The 21,513-nt window shown below is 39.3% G+C and overlaps 1 protein-coding gene across 1 annotated transcript; it reads left to right on the top strand.

Moving 5' to 3' along the window:
• The first annotated feature begins 16,704 nt into the window (after window positions 1-16,704).
• LOC147496377 (protein FAR1-RELATED SEQUENCE 5-like) lies at window positions 16,705-17,933 on the top strand. The gene is made up of 2 exons (XM_086562564.1): window positions 16,705-17,773; window positions 17,857-17,933. The coding sequence occupies exons 1-2, from the start codon at window positions 16,705-16,707 to the stop codon at window positions 17,931-17,933; spliced, it is 1,146 nt and encodes a 381-aa protein (XP_086418690.1).
• Window positions 17,934-21,513: the final 3,580 nt, after the last annotated feature.

Here is a 21,513-nt window from a genome sequence, read left to right on the forward strand (position 1 = left end):
ACATAATTATTCTTTTTGGCACTATAATTATGATAAGATTCACTGTTTGTGTGGGCTAATATAGAGGCTGGATTAGAAAATTTAATTTTTTGAATGTTGTATTGTTGTTATCTTGAGAGGGCAACTGGCATGTTAACATATCATCATATTGGTACTTGGTAGAAGCTACAACATGGCTACTCCCACTCTATGTTAGGCATCTTTTGATGGGTTATTCAATCTACTCATGGACTCACCGAGTATTGAGTGGGAAAGTACGATATTTAAATCATTACAATATTCTAAAGCTGTCGCACCCAATTACCGCGACCTCTAAATTTACTCGTACTCCCGCTTTATTTTGGATCGGCTGCACCAATTAGGTTGCCTACGTACCCATTTCGGGATCAAGCCGCCGTAGTTCACCTCTCCTTCCTCACCCCTCTGCCTCCATTATGAGCTCCCTCTTTCTCTCATCTCTTCTCTTTCTTTTTATATCCCTCTCTTAGGTTCACTTCATGGGGCATAGTATGGTATTGGGCCTATTCTCTGGGCCCAATACATGTTATGTTCCATCTATGAAAACGGCTACTACATTTGCCCCCTCTCGGGTTCGGCGGCGATGACGACGGCGAACCCGAGAAGTCTCTGAACTTCCTTGTCTCCCTCTCTGAACTCTAAATATCCGCAACATCCTGAGACTGTACACAATCTTCTTCTCCTCGGAATGTTTCATATCCATGTACTCTTCTACTGGATCATATGTTTGTAAAGTACTCAGTCCCTATATATTCTCTTTGTCCGTGTACTCTTGAACTTTGCACTCTTATCTTTCTTGACTCTGTGACTTTGTTGGCCGCGAATTATATTATAATCCTTCACTCATCTCGCTCTTCCTTCATCACTACCCGAGCTCTCCAACCTCAGCAGATAAACTATGTGTATATCAGATCTCCGTAAGTTTCTGTTATATGTAGGTGCATTACATCTCTTTTGGCCCCTTTCCTTGATTACGCTTTATCTATCTTTCTAGCCTCTTTTATATGGTTCTTTCTGCAAATCTCTAATAGTTCTGCGAGCGTCAGCCGTAAATAAACTCTACTCCGCGATCCCTCTTTCGATAGTCTGGGATTGAAGGAGTCTTACTTTCGCAATGTTTTCTTTGCTAAACATCCTTGATCGCGTGACCCGAAATCCTCATTCTCTTTCTGCTATTAGCTCTCCTTACATAATTCACTATCAGTCCTCGAAGGGTCTCATTCCCTTGGCACTCACTCTTCCACATCAATCATCATGTCCGCGACGTATCTCAATCCATCGGTTCTCGTTCATATAACTCATTAGCGTATCCACGAAGGGTCTCATCCCCTTCGCTCTCACTCTTCAAACTCAATCTTCATGCCTGCGAAGTGTCTCAACCTAGCTATCCATTTCCCTCTACAAAATTCACTACCATGTCCGCGGAGTGTCTCACCTCAGCCACTTTCTATCTTTCATAAATCTTGCTACCATGTCCGTGGAGTGTCTTGTCCCCTTCATTTCTCTTTCGTAGAACTCAGCAATGTATCTGCGAAGGGTCTCATCCCCTTCGCTCTCAGTCAGAAAGCACGAAGCATATCCAGGGATAGCTCAGCTTGCCCCCATGTCCGCAGGGTGTCTAACCTCAGCCATCATCTCTCTTTCATAGAACTCACTACCACGTCCGCGGTGTGTCTCGTCCCCTTTGTTTCTCTTTCTTGGAACTCACTACCCTATCCGCAGAGTGTCTCAGCCCAGCCATAAGCTCTCCTTCATAGAACTCACTGCTATGTCCGCAGAGTGTCTCAGCCTAGCCATAAGCTCTCCTTCATAGAAATCACTACCATGTCCGCGGAGTGGCTCACTCTTTCATTTACCTTTCATAGAACTCAACATTGTATCCGCCAAGGGTCTCATCCCCTTTGCACTTACTCATGGAACTCGATATCCTGTCTGCAAAGGGCATCATCCCCTCTATTTCTCTTTTGTAGAACTCAATAGTATTGTTCCTTCTGGATATGTTGCTTGCTCCCAATTGCAATTTGGAACTCCGGCTTGCGGAGGGCTCATCCACCCCCACACTATCTCTACTCGGGGTGGAGTGCGTTAAGCAACAACTCGGTTTGCCCCAAGCTTGATTCGGATCTCATGTCCGGGGAGGGATCATCCCCCCCCGTTGTCTATGCTCTGGGTCGAGGCTGATGAGGGGCAACTCAGCTTGCCCCCACGTTTGAATCAAATCTCATGTCCGCGGAGGGCTCATCCCCCCCGTTATCTATGCTCTGGAATATAGTATGATGAGGGGCAACTCAGCTTGCCCCCACGTTTGATTCAGATCTCAAGTCCGCGGAGAGCTCATCCCCCCGTTGTCTATGCCCTGGAGTGGAGGTGGATGAGGGGCAACTCAGCTTGCCCCCATGTTTGATTCGGACACGAGGGCCGTCCCCCACTCATTCAGATAACCCCGTGACGACATATCCGCGAAGGGTCTTCTCGAATAACTCCGCTCTCCTTCGGCATGCACATCCGGGGACAACTCAGCCTGCCTGTAACGCCCGTATTTTTAAAATACGTTTTTTTCTATTTAATTAATTAATTTAAATTATTTATTTTAAAAATTCGTCGGATTGGACTCGGGATACGTGGGCCTGGTTTTGGGCCCGAGTCGGTGTTGGGCTTGGGTTTCGGACCCAAGTATATAAACATATTTTTCTAGAAAATAGGGTTAAGAGAAAAATAATATATTAAAAATGGAGGCAGAGAGAAGCTGGTTTGCTGGAGGGTGGAGCGCGACGAATCGGGCTAGGAGGATTCGTCGAGCTGTTCATACAGGTGAGTAGCTATTTTGCTATTTCACCGGATTCGTAGTTTACATACATCGGCGTATACTGTTTCGTTTTTTATACTGTTCATTATCCCGTTGTATTGGAATTCGTGCTATTTGTGTTATTAAATTTTATTAAATTTCGGATTTGTATTAAGAGTTTAAACTGTCGAAACTTTGGAAAAATTGGTTTTTTGGAACTGTTAAAGCTTCGGAAGCTTGAAACTCCGACAGACGCTAATGGCGTCGACGGTCGTTTTGTTTGTTTATAGATTTCGTCGGCTTGAATGGTTTGTTTGGGTGTGTGTGGGGATGTCGAGTGAGGGCAGTGGAGCTTGAAGAACTGTTAATGGCGACCAGAAATCGCCCAGTTTAGATTAAACTTTGTTGGTTGGATTTTGTTTGGGTATTTGAATGGGTTGTTGGTAATGGGGTTAGGAGGTTTGATTGAGGTTGGAAGGAGACGTTAATGGCGTCGACTGTTGGAGCTTTGTGGAGACGTTAATGGCGTCTACAGTAAATCGTCCACTTATATTCAAACTTTGTTGTTGGGTTTGGTTGTGTATTTAAATTGATGGTTGGTGATGGGGTAGGGTAGAGCGTGTGTATGGGCTGTTTATGGTGCTACTGAAGCTCCGGAGGTGCGTTAATGGAGGTCGCGATTTTAGATCTAGATTTGGAGGAGATGGTGGAGTTAAGGGTTGGGATTTTTGGCTTTGTTAATGTTGTTGGGTTTTCTGCAGGGATTAAAACCGCCTAGTCAAAATTGGTGGTTGTGTGGAGGTGGTGGTGGCCGGATTTGGGCTGCTGTTGGTGGAAGAGATGATGAACAGTGATTTCATTTTGGGCCTTGGGCCGAAATGTTTTAATTTTTGTTTGGGCTTTAGTTCTATTTTGTTAGTTGGGCCGAAATTTCAAGGTTTGGTTTGGGCCAAAATTCTATTAGTGGCTTGGCCGAAATTTCGATGGTGGTTGGCCGAAATTTCAGTTTTAGTTTTATGTGGGCCGAAATCTAATTTAAGTGGTTGGGCCCTTTTCTTTTTGTTTTGAAATTTTTGGACCGAACCACTTAACCGTTTTTTGGCGATTCGATTATATAAGTTTTGGGCCCGTTTCTAGTATTGCTTGGGACCAGTCCATAGGACTTAAAATATATCCAATTGGGTCTTCCAATGTTTAGACTTTCGGGTTCTAAGGTTTGGGCTTGGCCAGTTGGATCCGAACCATGACCTTGGTTATGAGCTCATAAGCCATGCACCTTTGCCTTTAGCCATGAACCATGGCTATGACCCTGAACCTGTCGAACACAGAAACGACAGTTTGACTTTGACCATGACAGTTTGACTTTGACTATCGACCGTTGACTTTGACGGTTGACTTTGACCTTTGACCATGGCATGTTGACTTTGACTTTGACCATGACATGTTGAGTTTGACCGTTGACTTTGACCATGACATGTTGACTTTGACCTTTGACCGTTGACTTTGACTGTTGACCTTTGACCGTTGACTTTGACTGTGGAATGTTGACTTTTCTAGTTTTTCACATATTTGATTATATAAAATATTGTCGATATTATATAACTTGGTTGGTCATTATCTAATTTAGATTTGACGTGAGTAGTGTGTAAAACATATATATATTGGGCTTTGATTGTGGGATGGACTCGCTTTTATTTGTCTACGTTTTATGTGTATATTATATGGACACATATAGTAATAAAATGCTGTGGAAGCTTGTATAATTTGGTGGTCATTATCTAAGAAAGATTTGACCTTGATGTTGTGTATTTTTGACACGTGACGATATTGAGATGTTAGGAGACATTATATTCCTAATACGTTATAATAAAAATGTATGTGATACGTTGAAGCATTGGGACATGAGATAATATGCTGGGATATTTATATTAATGCAATATTTTGGAGAAATGTATATACACTCCATTATTTTATATGTGAGATGCTAATAGAGTATTTGTGAATATTTGCCCACGGGAGTGTGGTGTAGTGCAATAATATATTGGCACGTGAAAGAATGAAAGTGACTATGAGATATAATTGAGATATTTCTATATATTGTGGCTTAGTGCAATAAGGCAATTGACCTACACGTGATATAGTGGAATTATTATGAGTCATTAATGTATGACACCTGAATAAATTACGTAACGAAAATCCTAGAACCTGACTACCACAACTCATGTGATCTGCCTTGTGTGGGCGTACTTGATATATAAGATGTTGATATATAAGATGTTGATATATATGAGATGTTGATTGACCCATGTGTTGGGCAATCGTAGCCGAATAGTGGCTTGATATATAAGATGTTGATATATAAGATGTTGATATATATGAGATGTTGATTGACCCATGTGTTGGGCAATCGTAGCCGAATAGTGGCTTGATATATGAGATGTTGATTGACCCATGTGTTGGGCAATCGTAGCCAAATAGTGGCTTGATATATAAGATGTTGAGATATAAGATGTTGATATATTCCGTTCGCAAAATAGAACGAGATGCGCGATATTTTATGCCGAATAGTGACATTACTTACATAATTGCTTCCGTGTGAGGATTTACCTGGTGTGCGGCATCCCGCTCAGGGTAGTTACGCACGGAGTAGTTCATTATGTAAGGGGAGGCATGTGGATGTACATGTTCGGCGTTGGGTTGCGATTGTGGTAGCCAGGGAAACTAGGTAAGACATAGATACGACGTGATTTTAGGGACACGCAAAGAAAGCCTGAAATTAATATAGTTATGGTAATATGCTTGGTTGGTTATTTGTTTAGTTAGAATCTAAGGCGCCTCGATGGAGGAACTACATGCCTTATTTATTATGTGTATAGTTTGTTGTGTGGTTAGTGGGAAGTTAAAAGTTCAAATTGGAGGAACTACCTGCCTAAATTATTGTGTTTCAGGATGTTGTATTAGTCGTTGAAAGTTAAGGCGCCTCGGTGGAGGAACTAACTGCCTTATAGATTGTGTATATATTTGTATAATTATATGTTGTATTTTAGGGCTACTCACACCAGCATTGTTTATAATGCTGACCCGATTTGCATGTTTGCTTATCGGGTGTGTTCATTCAATGAACATAGTTGATAAGTTTTGACAGGTTTAGTGTTGAAGAAGAGTGGTTGCTGCTTGTGGTTTGCGTTAGCGTTGCATCTCAGGATTTGTTTGTTTTCCCTTGAGGTGATATAGAATTTCAGTCTATACAATGTTTTTTGTATTTTCATTTGTAAATTTTATTAAAGAGTTATTGAAAGGAGAGTTGTAACCTAATCTTATTTGTGAATCTTTGTCATGAAGAAGACTTTTGTTTAAGTTAAAAATTTTATTGGTTTTTATTATCCGCATATTTAAATTGTTTATGGGTTTTTGGGAGTTGAGAGTGCGTCACACCTCGGAGATCGAAGAGTCGGGAACAAATAATGTTTTTCCGAATTCTGTCGAAATTCGGGGTGTGACACTGTCCCATGTTTGATTCGGACATGAGGGTCCGCGGAGGGCTCATCGCCCCTGCACTCATTTGGATAGCCCCACGACATATCCGCGAAGGATCTTCTCCCCTCCGCTCTGCTTCGGAATGCACGTCCGGGAACAGCTCAGCCTGCCCCATGTTTGATTCGGACACGAGGGTCCGCGGAGGGCTTATCCCCCCCGCGGTCTCTGCTCTGGAGTCGAGGCTAATGAGGGGCAATTCAGCTTGCCCCCATGTTTGATTCGGGTCTCATGTCCGCGGAGGGCTCATCCCCCCTGTTGTCTATGCTCTGGAGTGTAGTCTGATGGGGGGCAACTCAGCTTGCCCCCACGTTTGAATCAGATCTCATGTCCGTGGAGGGCTCATCCCCCCCGTTCTCTAGCTTAGAGGCAACTCATCTCTATCTTTTCCCACATACGAGTAAAGCCAACATCCTCTAGTAAATATGTGCGGACAAATTCTCAAGGCATTAAGATATAATAGTGTACATATATGTAATTTAGTGCAAAGATATCACGCCCTTAATGTGAACTGTAACTTACCACAGCAGATTTCGAGGTTCCCTGTATTACTGTATAGTTAGTACAAGGCTCGACCCCGGTCTTACTTAATGTTATATCATGCAATAAACCTTTAATGCATAAAGTAAACTCTTTGATGACAATATTGTGTATGCAAATAAAGTAGTAAATGAGGTGAGATGGATCCATCTCTCAATACCTGCTCAATCTCAACTCTGTTCCGTGGTACCGCGGATCTTTCTCTGTCTCTGTAACCTGAAACTTTCACATTTGAGATTGCACAAATAACACATGAGTTTTAGCGAAGAACATTAATTCAGCATAAGTATTTGCATACAAATATAATGGCGATCATATGCTCCAAACAGTGTACCATCCGTCTTACCCTGAGGTATACAACCACGTTTCTCATTCATGGTTTGCGGAATACCACGAGGTCTGGGGACAATCCCAATCTGTCCCCACATGCATTTATGCCTAGGACGGGGACAAGGATTGTTTGCCCCCTGTGTAACTATGGTTGACGGCCGAGTAGCTACTCGTCTGTCTATTATGTACAGGACGGTAAAAGTAATGAGTTACATGCCGCGGTGTATGCCTCTCTATGTTTGTTGTAATCATCTTACCACACGTATTCAGACGCTCCAAGCCGTTGATCTCAGCCTCAATCTATTGATCTCATTGTTCCCTTGTCTCCCACTTCCTCGCCGTCGATGTGGTTACGTTGAATACTCTACAAAAACTAAAATCACCAATAACCCAAAGGAGGGGACTATGCTACCCCTTGTTATACCCGTCACCATTTTGGCTACTCGGCATGATTGTCAAACCCCTTTTTAACATCCCCACACAAACCTGAGGTGGTACACCTATCCTGCTACCTCTGTCCACCCCCTACTAGTCCACCAATGCCCACACTTTACCCCTAGTTCCCACACTACGCCATCACTCACGCTCCATAAGCCCACACACTACTCTACAGCCCAAATAGCTAGAGGCCCAACAACATCCAAATAAGCCCATTTTGCCAATATCTGAAATGGGTTCAAGCCGACCCATTTCCCCATCTTCTCCACCCATCTCTCTACTCACCGCCAGATTTGACCAATTCACCACCACCAACAACCAATAGAATCCTTCCAATGCTTTTAATTCCCAACCACAAGAAAGATACGTTAAATTTGTACAACCGTTCTTCTAGATAGTCCCTCCTACGAATTGGAGGAAACCTTGGTGGGGATTCATCACTGCAGCAACTCTTCAAACAATCGACCACACAATCAATATTTGGATCCATAAAGAACACAACCAAATACCGTTCTTGTTCTGTTGACATGACTTTGTGCAATGTCGACCGGAACAAACAATTAGTCCAACTCTATATCATGTCCCCAATGTTAACAACGAAATCCCCATTGACATGATGCACATCCTCCCAAGTCCGTGGCTCTTTTTCCTTTTCTCTACAGATCTGAAGTCCACGGACGCCGTCAGTTGCTAGAAGAGTAATCATTCCATAATCTGAATTAGGCAGAAGCGCCATATGCTTCTTCATGCAGAGCAGCTAGCTCACCTTCTCTCAGCAAATACAGCTTTTTCATGATAAGAAATCATTGTTGGTCTCCAGCATCAACTTCTGATTATGTAATTATGGCAAGTGCTGGCCTTTTGGAGATTCGGTGATGAATCTTGGACCAGAATAAACTGCCTAGAAGCATTTGATGATATTATATACTACAAACACCAGTTTTACGCTGTCGACAACTCAGGACAAGTGCTGCTCTGTGACATACTGACATATCCTCCCCTCATCCGATTGTGAGACTTGTTGCAGAGTCTATGGTCCCCATAGACGGCGCCATTTGTCGCATCCAATTACCGCGACCTCTAAATTTACTCGTACTCCCGCTTTATTTTAGATCGGCTGCACCAATTAGGTTGCCTACGTACCCATTTCGGGATCAAGCCGCCATAGTTCACCTCTCTTTCCTCACCCCTCTCTGCCTCCATTATGAGCTCCCTCTTTCTCTCCTCTTTTCTCTTTCTTTTTATATCCCTCTCTTAGGTTCACTTCATGGGGCATAGTATGGTATTGGGCCTATTCTCTGGGCCCAATACATGTTATGTTCCATCTATGAAAACGGCTACTACAAAAGCTAAAACTTTTTGGTACATAATAATTCGATAAAAAAAAATCAATTATATGATAACAATCTCCGTTCTGGAAAGGTGCCAATTTATGCAATTTAAGTAAATAATTTAAAAATAAAAATAATTCTTTTTTCACAAAATGTGAACTGAACATGTTCCGCTTATGAATTAAAGTGTAAATTAGGGAAAAAATGATTGGTTGTCAAAATATAATCAATTAAAAAGTGTCGTCGACAGTTAAATTTTAAGAGTTCAATGACTTTTCCAATTTGAATTTGTGCATGAAAGAAAGATAGATTATACTTTTAAATTTTAAGATTTGTCAATGGTTTGGTCATAAATCAAATTAATTATGTTTGTTTAGCTATGTTTTCCTTTTATTAATATTATATTATTATGCCTCAACGCCCTTTTTACAAATCATTAAAGTATTCTATAGTTAAATTTTTTTAATACATAATAATTCAAAAAATATTAAAAATAATCAAAACAATTTTATGAATATAGTCCCCCTGTTCAACGAACGGGCTCAAACACTAGTCTTTATATATATATTATAGCTCTACCCTCTTCAATTGAGAAAGCGTTTCTAGAGTGTCTACGTGTCATGACTAATTAAGAAAAAGTAGGAGATAAAATAGGATTTATATGTTTCTAGAGTGTCCACGTGTCATGGCTAATTAAGAAAAAGTATGAGATAAAATAGGATTTATATATATATATATATATATATATATATATATATATATATATATATATATATATATATATATATATATATATTATTAGCTCTACCATCTTCAATTGAGAAAGCGTTTCTAGAGTGTCCATGTGTCATGGCTAATTAAGAAAAAGTGGGAGATAAAATAGGAAACAAATATTTATCTTTATCCTTAAATATATATTATAGCTATACCCTCATAGAGACTCCAGTTTTTCCTAAACTTTATTACTAAATATAAAAAAGTGGGATATAAATAAGGAAACAATCCCATCTAGAGTTCCACAGACTCTCTAACTTTTCCTAAACACTATAGCTAATTACGACAAAAACAATCTTATCTAGAGTTTCACAGAATCTCCAACTTTTCCTAAACAATATAGCTAATTACGAAAAAAAAAATAGGAAACAAAAAACTAAATTGCTAAAAACAATAATTTCCACCGAAAACGATTTTCCTAAAACCCTTTCGATTTAATGTGTCATCCACTATGTGATTTAGACATTTATTCAGTTAAGGATTCAAAAAATCACAATTACGGCCACAATAATTATGACATATTCCAATTCCTTAGATATATATTATAGTTATACCCTCACCAATCTATTTTTTTGGAACACTCGCAGGAACTCCAGTTTTTTCTAAACTCTATTACTATTTATAAAAAAGTAGAATATAAATAAGAAAACAATCTCATATAAAGTTTTAGAGAGTCTCTAACTTTTCCTAAACACTATAACTAATTATGAAAAAATAATCTCATCTAGAGTGTCACACAGTCTCCAACTTTTCCTAAACAATATAGCTAATTATTAAAAAAAAATATATGAGACAAAAAACTAAATTGCTAAAAACAATAGTTTCCACCGAAAACGATTTTCCTAAAACCCTTTCGATTTGATGCGTCATCCACAATGGGATTTAAACATTTATTCATAATTAAGGATTCCAAAAATCACAATTCTAGCCACAATAATTATGACACACACACACACACACACACACACACACACACACACACACATATATATATATACATTTTTGCTCTAGTCAGGACTTTCCGAATAAAAAATCTTCCGGACTAAACAAATTCACGTGATTTTTTTTCTCTCTCTTTTCTCTCCACTTTTTTCTCCAACCCGACTCTTTCTCTCTCTCCTCTCTCTCCACTTTATCAAACAATTTTACGTACTTTTTTTCTCTCCTTTCTCTCCACTTTTTTCTCTAACCCCACATTTTCTCTCTCCTCTCTCTTTACATTATTGATTTTTTTTTACCCCACACACTCTCTTTCTCTCTCCTCTCTCTCTCTCTCTCTCCACTTTATCAAACAATTTCACGTGCCTTTTTCATTCTCCTCAATTTTTTCTCTCACGCCTCTCTCCTCTCTATCTTTTAATTTCTTTTTCTACACTTCCCAACTTCCGACTCTACCTTCACACTCACCTCAATATCACCACCACACTTTTTTTTTTTTTTTTTTTTTTTTTTTTAAAGTGGAAATTTTATCAATAAAGATAACGAGTTTTACAAATAGTTAGGACAAGCGTGCAACAAGCTGCGCCGCAAGTCCTTTCTGGATGGCAAATCCTATTCTCCTAAATACAAACTCGTTGGAACCAGCTGTCATTACATTGCAGTCCATAACTTTCTGCAATCTCTTAAGGAGCTCAACAGACTGTTGGGCCAAGAAACCAAAAGTGTCAAAACTGAAAGGAATGAAACAATGCTGGTTAGCTCTACAAGCCTCCTCGTGTTTCTCAATTTTCCCTGCCGCTGCTCTATTAGCGGCTTCTCCCACCTCAAAGACTCCATTCCCAAGCCCTACCAACGGAGAGGCTCCAGTTACATCAACACACGCATGCCTTCCCTCAGACCAACTGTAGACCAATACATCTGCAGGCCGAAGTGTCGATCTTCCCTCATTGGGATCAGTGAGGAAATTTACAGGAGCTTCCTTCTTCACTTGTACCCCAGCCCTCCAAAATGCATCACATAAAATATCTCGACATGATCATGTCGGTATTTGAAACCAGGAAATACCTACAATGTCTTTGCATGGTCCCCGAAAGCATCTAGTCTACTCTTTTTGCAAACAGGGCATAGACCACCATCAGAGTACAAAGGAATCATGAGACGGTATCGAAGAATAGAACGATACTCTACCGGCGACATACGCTGTCCAAGTCCCTCCATCGGAATAGCCAGTAGAAAATCCTTTGCATGTTCTGACTGCAAGCATCCAATAACTGCTTTCCGACGAGTAGATAACACAAACTCCCTCTCAAGACCGAAGAACCATCTTACTTCAGAAAAACGCCTTCCGCCAAAACTTTTTGTGGTTTTGAGGGGACGGTAGCATTCACAGCAAGAGAGTTAACATTAAAATCGGGTAGAGAGAGACTCAATGCACTGCTAGCAACATCAAGAATCTCATCCACAAGCACTGTGTCACAACTCCTAAGAATGTGGTTCTGAAGCTCAGAAGTCTGACAACGAGAGGCCACAAAAGCAAAAGTAGAGACATCAGTGGCACAATAAATACCTAACCCACCCGTGACGTAATGGGAGTGTCGATAGATGCCACCGCAAATCACCGGCCGGGGCGGTGAAACCACATACCACGGAGAACAACTGCGGAGATGTCGATCAAAAGTCTTAGCCGCCTCTCGAAAAGAGCTGGTGGACAAGTACGAATCGCAAAGACCAGCTTAGAAAGCCCAGCACAAGCTCGTAAAAGCGCTAACTCACACTGTGGATCTTCCAAAATAGCTAAACGGTCCATCAAACTCATAGCCTTTTCAACACGCTTGCGAGCAAGGCCCATGACAAAGGATGAATCGATCTTGACCGCCGCACTCCAAGCAACTTAACCCTGGAGGCCGAGACAAATCTGAAGGAAAGAGACCGGGAGTGAAGCGGCGTGGATCCGTGATGGCCAAAATATCTCGGTTTTTAGCCACATTAAGAACCAACCCGTAAGAAGGTCCTTCTTCCTGAATAATACCCAAAGCCGCCGCCACTGCTACAGATCTCCGATCGAGTCCCGCCATCTAGGTACCAAGCCTCAGTAGTAATAACCCGACAACCGGATCGGATCCGTAGAATCGGGGATGCAACACTAGTGCAAAGAGAAGGGGACCCAAAGGATCGCCTTTGTTGGACCCGATGCGCACCATATGTAGCCGTCCCCTAAATATAACCTCGCGGGTTGACAATACAAATACTTCGACCCAAGGGGCAATAGTCGGGCAATGGATCACGAACCTCTTTAACATGGTAGTCCGATCAACCATGTTAAAAGCATTCTGAAAATCTACAAGTAGCATCGAAAGAGAAGTATCATCCCTGTTAGCATAAACTATACGGTTGACAAATAAGCAAAATCGCCTACGCTCCACCGTAAACACCAACCCCATGCTGAAAATCCCGTAAGTACCCTACCACATCTTTGGAAACTCCTTTCATTGCAATCTTGGAGACCAAGCGGCGCCAAACCATCCCCACGGCCTATAGGGCCGAATCTTTTATCCGGCGAGAAGTGGAGTAAAGCGGAGCACTAGCAATGAATTCGCTAACGGCCGTGGACATCGTCCCCTCAGAACCAAAGATTCACCACGGGGTCAATGCATCTAGCGGATCGGGACGATATAGGCTGCTGCGGCACCACTCATGGCATCCAACAAATGTTGAGCTCGAAGACCATCACGACCACAAGAAGTACCTTTCGAAATGACGATACATGACATTATTAGGGTGTCTCTCTCTACCACACTAAAGGAGGCTCAAAGAAAAGGAGTAGATGGTCTTACAGGTGGTTGTCGATCGGTGCTTCTCCTCTAATGCACATATAGTCTCCGCGAGATTGGAGGCAACTCCCCGATGATGACAACACTTTTACCGCTGCAGACAAAATGTCCATCGAAACTTTCGCAAGCATCGGTGCACATTCGGTAGGGACGGATCTCTCGTGGTGGCTGGATTGAAGGAGGCTCTATTACGCACAAGAGACGGAACATCCCACCGTGCTCATTCCATGTCGTCAAAGCATGGAGAACCTTTTTTCTGGCGAAGGTTTTTCTAGTACCAGAACGACGTTCCTGACGATTCTGTGGTTGAAAAACTTGCAGAGTACAGCGTGGCAGAAGAAGGAGACGAACCCAAGGCATAATTGAACCAGGATCAGCCGAAATATCCCAAAGAGCAGATTTCAGTGCACCAGAGAAAGCCAAACGACAAGCACGTGGTATACTTTTCACAGTACGAAAAGGTATACTGAATGCCCTATCAAGTAACGTCTCATCAAGAGAGGACGCAGCAACAAACGGATTAGGGGTATTATCGTCACCCCTCTCTATTGTGGGTGTAAGATCTGTAGTGTTGGGCTTAGGGTGTGGTTGTGGTATACCCACAATGATACATTTGGGTTCCCCATTCTCCATCAAAACAGGTGGTGGTATGGTATCATCTGGATGACGACATGGTATACCAAATGCGTGGATGCAAAGACAAATGCCACAAATCCATTTGTCTAATGACTTTAAGGAATCCTCTAGTGACAAAAAAAGTTCACGATCCTCCTTAAGTTCATCCTTACCACTCGCCGATACTCAACTGACAATCCATGTGTTGTTTATCGAAATGCGTGAAAATATAGGGAACCGTAAATCCATTACTGTTTACTCCATTGGTGCATCCATGACGACCCTGGAAAGGACAGTGAACACGCTTCTTAGGTGTTGGGTCATTAAACCCAGAAGAAGCAACCGAGAGGGCAAAACTTTTCTTCCCTCTCATAGCCAAATCCCGTCAAAAACTCAAAAAATCCAGTCGAACAAAACCCAAATCCCGAAATCAACAAATCCCAACTCCCTTAGAACAAACCCCAAAACGGCAAAACCGAATCCCATCATACAAATCCCATCATACAAACGGCACAACCAAATCCCCAAACGGCACAACCAAATCCCGTCGACAGTTCAACAAATCCCAAAACTCATACCCCAAAATTCAAAGGTCCTGTGTAAGATATGTAATCTAATGTTCCTAGTCACCAGAGGCATGTCATGTGAAAGCTTCATACGTCTACAGACGCCAAGGGGATCATTTGCCAAATCGATAAGATTAAGATCAACTTTTGTTTTGAGTAGGAGATCATGAGCAGCACTATAGAACTAGAACAGTACACGTTCATGTATATTATGTCAGTAAAGGAACCAAGAAACTGTAAGACAAGATAAAATGTTCAGCCACTTAGATGAGGTACATCCACAAACAGAAAAGGGGGCGGTGAAGGTAGATCGGTGCTTAGCAACTGAAATAAGTATCTCAAAATAAGAACTTTATTGATAGTTAAAAGGAAGCAATAACCTTCCCGGAAGAGAGTTGAAATCCCCACAAACCAATACAGGAATACGTAAACAATCAATCTTCTCTAATTCACCAACAAGAGTTGCAACCGTTATGGATTCAACAAGATGTATAGAACTAGTGCTGAAGGTAGAATCTCAGCAAGCATGTAATATATGAGGTTCAAAACTGGATGATCCAAAACATCTAGAGATGCATCCATGTCGAATGCAGATGTATAGAATTTTTTTTTTTTTTTTTTTTTTTTTTTTTTTTTTAAAGAGTGTTCCAACGTGGAACAAAATAGTCAACACTATACTATTGCTTTTCAGCATCAATACACAAGTAAGCTCAATTTTTTCCCTGTTTTTTTTTCTCAAATTTTTATTATTAAATGTTAATTAATTATATTCCATTTTTAACATATTGGGTGGTATGCTCAATTTATATACATTTAATTTCTTAAGAATTATTATTAAATACCAACTAATTATAATGCTGCTCATATTTTGAAATTGATATGTGTAGCATCTATTGAATGGATATGGAGTTTGAACATTTGGACTCAGATGAAGAAGAAAACGATCGATATGGTTTATATGCCCGAAGTAAAAGAAGATTGCAAACCTAAAAATAGGACAAGAATTTCACTCTTTGGATGAAGCTTATGAATTTTACAACACTTATGCAAAAGTGGGTTTGGATTTAGTATCTGAAAATGTAATTCTACTAAGAATGATAAAGAAGGCAATGAAATAACTAGGAAGGAGTCTTCATTGTTTCAAAGAAGGGAAACCCTAAACAGAAAAATAAGAGAGAAAAGAAAAGGCGACGGGGGATTGTTCGTGAGGGTTGCAAGGCAAAATTGTCAGTTTTGAAGAATAAATTGAAGTCAGGTTACAGCGTCAACCAATTTATCGAGGTCCACAACCACTCACTTTCAACCCCTCATAAAGTACATCTGTTGAGATCTCACCATGGCGTATCTGATACAAAAAAGTCATTGTCTAATCTTTTATCATCTGCTAATATACCTATAAACCAGCAAATTAGTATTCTTTCAATGGAAGCGGGTGGAATAGAAAATATTGGTTGTACAGAAAAAGACTTTAGAAATTTTGTTAGAGATTCATAGAGCTTAGTAGATGGGCATGATGCAGAGATATTGATAGAATATTTTTTGTCAGAGCAAGAAAAAAATTCTTTATTTTCTTTTAAAACTGAGATCGACGAAGAAAATAGGTTAACTCATTGTTTCTGGGCTGATGCAAAGGCAATAAGGGCGTACAAGCTTTACGGTGATGTAGTAGTGTTTGATACAACTTACAAAACCAATAAATATGGTATGATATTTGCACCATTTGTAGGGGTGAATAAACATAGTCAGACTGTAATATTTGGTTGTGCATTCCTGTGTGACGAGACGACAGAATCATTCATTTGGCTACTCCAAAAATGGATGGAAGTAATGTCAGTTGGCCCTCCCAAAATGATTATCACCGATCAAGACCCTGCTATGTCAAAAGCTATTGCTCAAGCTCATCCAAATACATATCACCGATACTGCATTTGGCATATTCTGAACAAGTTTTCTGAAAAATTAGATGCAATCATTTATAGAGATCACTATACTGCGTTTCAAAAATGCATTTGGAATACAGAGTCTGGGGAGAGTTTGAGGCAATGTGGCAAGAAACAATAGGGAAGAGCGAACTAAAAGATAACACTTGGTTAGCTGCATTGTATGGTATGCGGTCCAAGTGGGTTCCGTCATTTGTGAAACACATTTTCGCTGCCGGCATGTCAAGTAGTCAACGGGCGGAAAGTTCACATGCATTTTTCAAGAGGTATGTCTCTAAAGAAAATTCTTTAAATGAATTTGTTACGCGATTTAATAGGGCACTTGAATACCAGCGTCATAAAGAATTGCAAGCTGATCATGTTGATAGCAATGAGCGACCCGTGATGAAAACCCCAATTTCTATGGAGAAGCAGATGGCAGCTATTTATACATTGTCTATTTTTCTTAGATTTCAGAATGAGTTGTGGGAGAGTTTGGAGTATTTTATTGAAAGTTCGGTAGAAAATGAAAAGCAGGTTGTCTACATGGTGAAAAGGCCAAGTGCAAGAGATTCTAGACCGCGGAAAATTGTATATGATATGGCTCTAAATTTTGCTACATGTAACTGCAAGAAATTTGAATTTGAAGGAATTCCTTGTAGACACATTTTGGCTTACTTGAAAGTTAGACAAATTGTTTACTTGCCGGATGCTTATATACTGAGTAGATGGAGGAAAGACACAAAATTGGAAGAAATAATATCAAATAGTGGGAAAGAGGTGAAAGAAAATAGTAACAATGACTTTATGTTGTTGAGGCACACAAAATTATCTCATCTTACTTCAAGGGTACTTGATGACGCTGTAGCTTGTGAAGAGGCAAGTGAAGTATATGAAGAGCATTTGAAAGTGGTACATGAAAAGATTAAGGAAGTGCTGGCTATTAAAGGAGTTGGAATTTCTCCAATAGAAAAAACGCATCGACATGTGACTTTGAATGAGCCAAATCCTGTTAAAGCAAAAGGCAGTGGAAAACATAGATTACAAGGGGGAAAAGAGAAGGCACGGGTTCAAGCAAGTCAACTAAGGCGTTGTAACGGATGTGGACTTACTGGGCAATCACATGACAAAAGAAACTGTCCGAAGTTGATTGGTAATTTTCGATTGCTTACTATTTTTATTTAATACGTACTCTTTTATTTTTATTTGTACTGAGCTTAATATTGGATGTTATAGGTTCAACTGGCACTCAAAGTCCGGCTGATGGTGGTGGTAACTCGTCAGCCTCTACAGAAGTTGAACGCTTGCCTTGAGTGGACTATATAGTGAACTGGTGGCGCTATCCATTTGTGAAATGTAGTTAGTAGTTTTTTTTCTTCAGTAAATTAAATGGGGTTCGTAACTAGAATTAGCACTGTTCTTTAGTATATGAATTGAGGTGTTTCTATTTTATTTTTTAAAGCTAATGAATTTTTAAACTTCTAACTTTTAATGACCTTCAGCTAGTTCTCGGTACAAGTTTGTTAAAGAATTTGATTGGAAGTTTCCAACCAAAGGACTATTCACTGTTTCCTTGAATTGCTCCACTGTTTCTGACATAAGTTTCTGACAGCACAAATTGGTGTCACAAAAAGTTCCACACCAAGAGTACAGTTGTAGTCCCACACCTTTTCCCCCTCCAATCTGAAATCCATACAATACGCCTAGCTTAGCAACCTGCAAAACCAGAGGAGACAACTCAAGCAACATAACTTATAAAGTTATAAGGAGTTTGTCCGGATCATAAATCGGTTGGTACAATATCTGATCCCAAATCCTAAAAATCTGCCCTTTGAAGTACATTGAGATAAAACCCATCAATATGAAACAAGAAGCCATACCTTAGGCAAAAGCGAAAACATAGACAAGCAAAGCAAAAACGGACAAACTCTTCTAAATTGAGTGAATATTGTAATCTTGAACCGGGTTCTATACTAATCTAATGAAGAGGCTATCCCAGTTAGACAAGAAGTGGGTGAGAATTGTTGGAGAAATTGGGTTTGAAACACCATAATAAACAAATGTGCTTGATGTTTTCGTCATATATCGGATGTTGAGCGTAACTTCAATACTAAACTTCGAGTTACTTGGAACTTATATCGGATGCCTTATAATTTTGTTGTATTACACGGATCTAATATCCGAATCGACAATATGGACATTTCGATTAATTTTCGGATGTGCCTTCAGTAATGGCATGCATTTTTCATGTCAATTTTCATTTTCCTACGTAACTTTCAAGCCTTCAGGTCACACCAATGCACTTATGGAATAAATGATCATTTCTCCCAAAGTACATTCATAGTTCTCAAAATTACCGTAGTCACATTTCATAATCCTATTATCTGTACCAAAACATACAAAAGCAACTTAACCAAATCCCTTCTAGTGCTCTTGTCTCCAAATGTCCGTGCACATACCGCCAAACATAAAATATCCGAGGATCGAAGTTCGAGGTCCGAAGAAGTTGCCAATACACATTTTCGAGAATTCAAAGGCGAATTCATTGACCCCCAATCGCTTGTGTGCCCTTTGTAACAAGTCCTTTTCCAAAGATTCCCGAAAAGACATAGTTCATAAAAAGGAATTCTGAATAAACAAATAGCAAAAGTATCCAAAACAAGAAGGTAGGTTTCAACATTCAAAGAATAAAAATGCCAACATAAAATAAGAGCAACATTGGGTGGAGAATTTGTGGAAAGTACTTATATAAATTATTATTAAATGCTTGAGCTAATTTTCATTGAAGAGGGATCCATATATCAAAAAGATCCGAAATATAAGATTTTACAAAATTGATTTCAAAGATGTCCCGAGGATTTTGCTTCACTGAAAGGTCCTTCAAAATCAAATACTTCTACGTCCATCACAGATGGAGGGTCGTCCATGGCGTCAAACTCAAATACTAAAGTATCAGTGAGTAGAACGGTATGCAAAATATTTCACTGAGAGATATGTGAGAGAGTGTGCCTACTGCCTGGTGAGAAGTGATACAAGGTTGGAAGTGATAAACTCATAAAAGTAGGAGAAATAGTGTGTAGGGTCGGAAGGGAGAAAAAAGTAGAGAGAAAGGAGAGAGAAAAAAAGTCACGTGATATGTTTGATAAAGTGGAGAGAAAGGAGAAAGAAAATGTGGGGTTGAAGAAAAAAATTGAGAGAAAGGAGAGAGAAAAAAAAGTAACGTGAAATTGTTTGATAAAGTGGAGAGAGAAAGAGAGTGTGTGGGGTCAAAGAAAATCAATAAAGTAAAGAGAGAGGAGAGAGAAAAGGTGGGGTTGGAGAAAAAAGTGGAGAGAAAGGAGAGAAAAAGAATACGTGAAATTGTTTGATAAAGTGGAGAGAGAGGAGAGAGAGAAAGAGAGTGTGTGGGGTCAAAGAAAATCAATAAAGTAGAGAGTGAGGAGAGAGAAAGAGTGGGGTTGGAGAAAAAAGTGGAGAGAAAAGAGAGAAAAAAAATCACGTGAATTTGTTTAGTCCGGAAGATTTTTTATCCGGGAAGTCCTTACTAGAGCAAAACTATATATATATATATATTTGATGTAACTGCATTGAACTAACCTCAAAAAATAATTAACGGAAAATCGGAAACTGGATGCAAATGCAAGCATTAAACTAATCTTAAAAAGTAATTAATAGAAAATCGAAATATGGATACAACTGCATTAAACTAACCTCAAAGAATAATTAACGAAAAATCAAAACTTGAATGCAAATACATCAAACTAATATAAAAAAAATAATTGTCGGGAAATCGGATCTGGATGCAAATGCATTGAACTAACCCTCAAAGATTAAATTAATGGAAAATCAAAAACTGGATGCAACTACATTGAACTAACCTCAAAGAAAAATTAATTCTAAATTGGAAACATGATGCAAATGCGTGGAACTAATCTTAAAGAATAATTAACGGGAAATTGAAAACCTACGCCGAACCGCGACCGAACTAATCTTAAAAATAAACCTGGATACAAATGCATTGAACTAACCTCAAGAAATAATTAATAGGAAATTGGAAACTGGATGCAAATTCATTAAATTAATATCAAACAATAATTAACGAAAAATCGGAAACTAAATGCAAATGCAACCTTATCAAATAATAAACGAGAAATCAAAAACTGTATACAAATGCATTAAACTAATCTCACAGAATAATTAACTGGAAATCAGAAACTGGATGCAAATACATTGAGCTGACCTCAAATAACAATTAACAGAGAATTGAAAATTGGATGCAAATGTATTGAACTAACTGTAAATAATAATTAACGAGAAATCAGAAACTAGATGCAACCGCATTGAACTAACCTAAAAAAATAAATAACGGGAATCAAAAATTAGATTCAACTGCATTGAACTAACCTCAAAATCAAAATATAAATAAAGGATAATCAGAAACTGTATGCAAATGTATTGAACTAACCTCAAAACATAGTTGGATTATATGTTGTGAGAATGTCTCGATAAGTATAGTTTTGCATTTAAAATTGTGTTTATCTTATCTCTTTCTGTATGATTGGTAACTTCTTGCTATTCAAGTAGCTTCAATATTTATGAACTTCGCCTTATTAGGCAATCTCACAAAACTTCAATTAAACTTTTATTATTAAACAACAAAATGAAATTGAAGGATTTTATCAAATGTAAGTTTTTTTTTTAATGAAGAGTAAGGTTTTCACGTTATAAGAAATTTAGATAAATGACAAATATAATATTAATATATAATAGTTCTGCATATTTGCAAATATTTTTTAGAATAATTAATATAACAGCCGTTCGTAGATAATCTTTGCAGATTCCACATAGTGAGTCATGCATAATTTAAAAAATAATTAACGGAAAATTGGGAAC

Source organism: Coptis chinensis, chromosome 5 (assembly GCF_015680905.1).
Source record: "Coptis chinensis isolate HL-2020 chromosome 5, ASM1568090v1, whole genome shotgun sequence".
Taxonomy (NCBI): Eukaryota; Viridiplantae; Streptophyta; class Magnoliopsida; order Ranunculales; family Ranunculaceae; genus Coptis; species Coptis chinensis.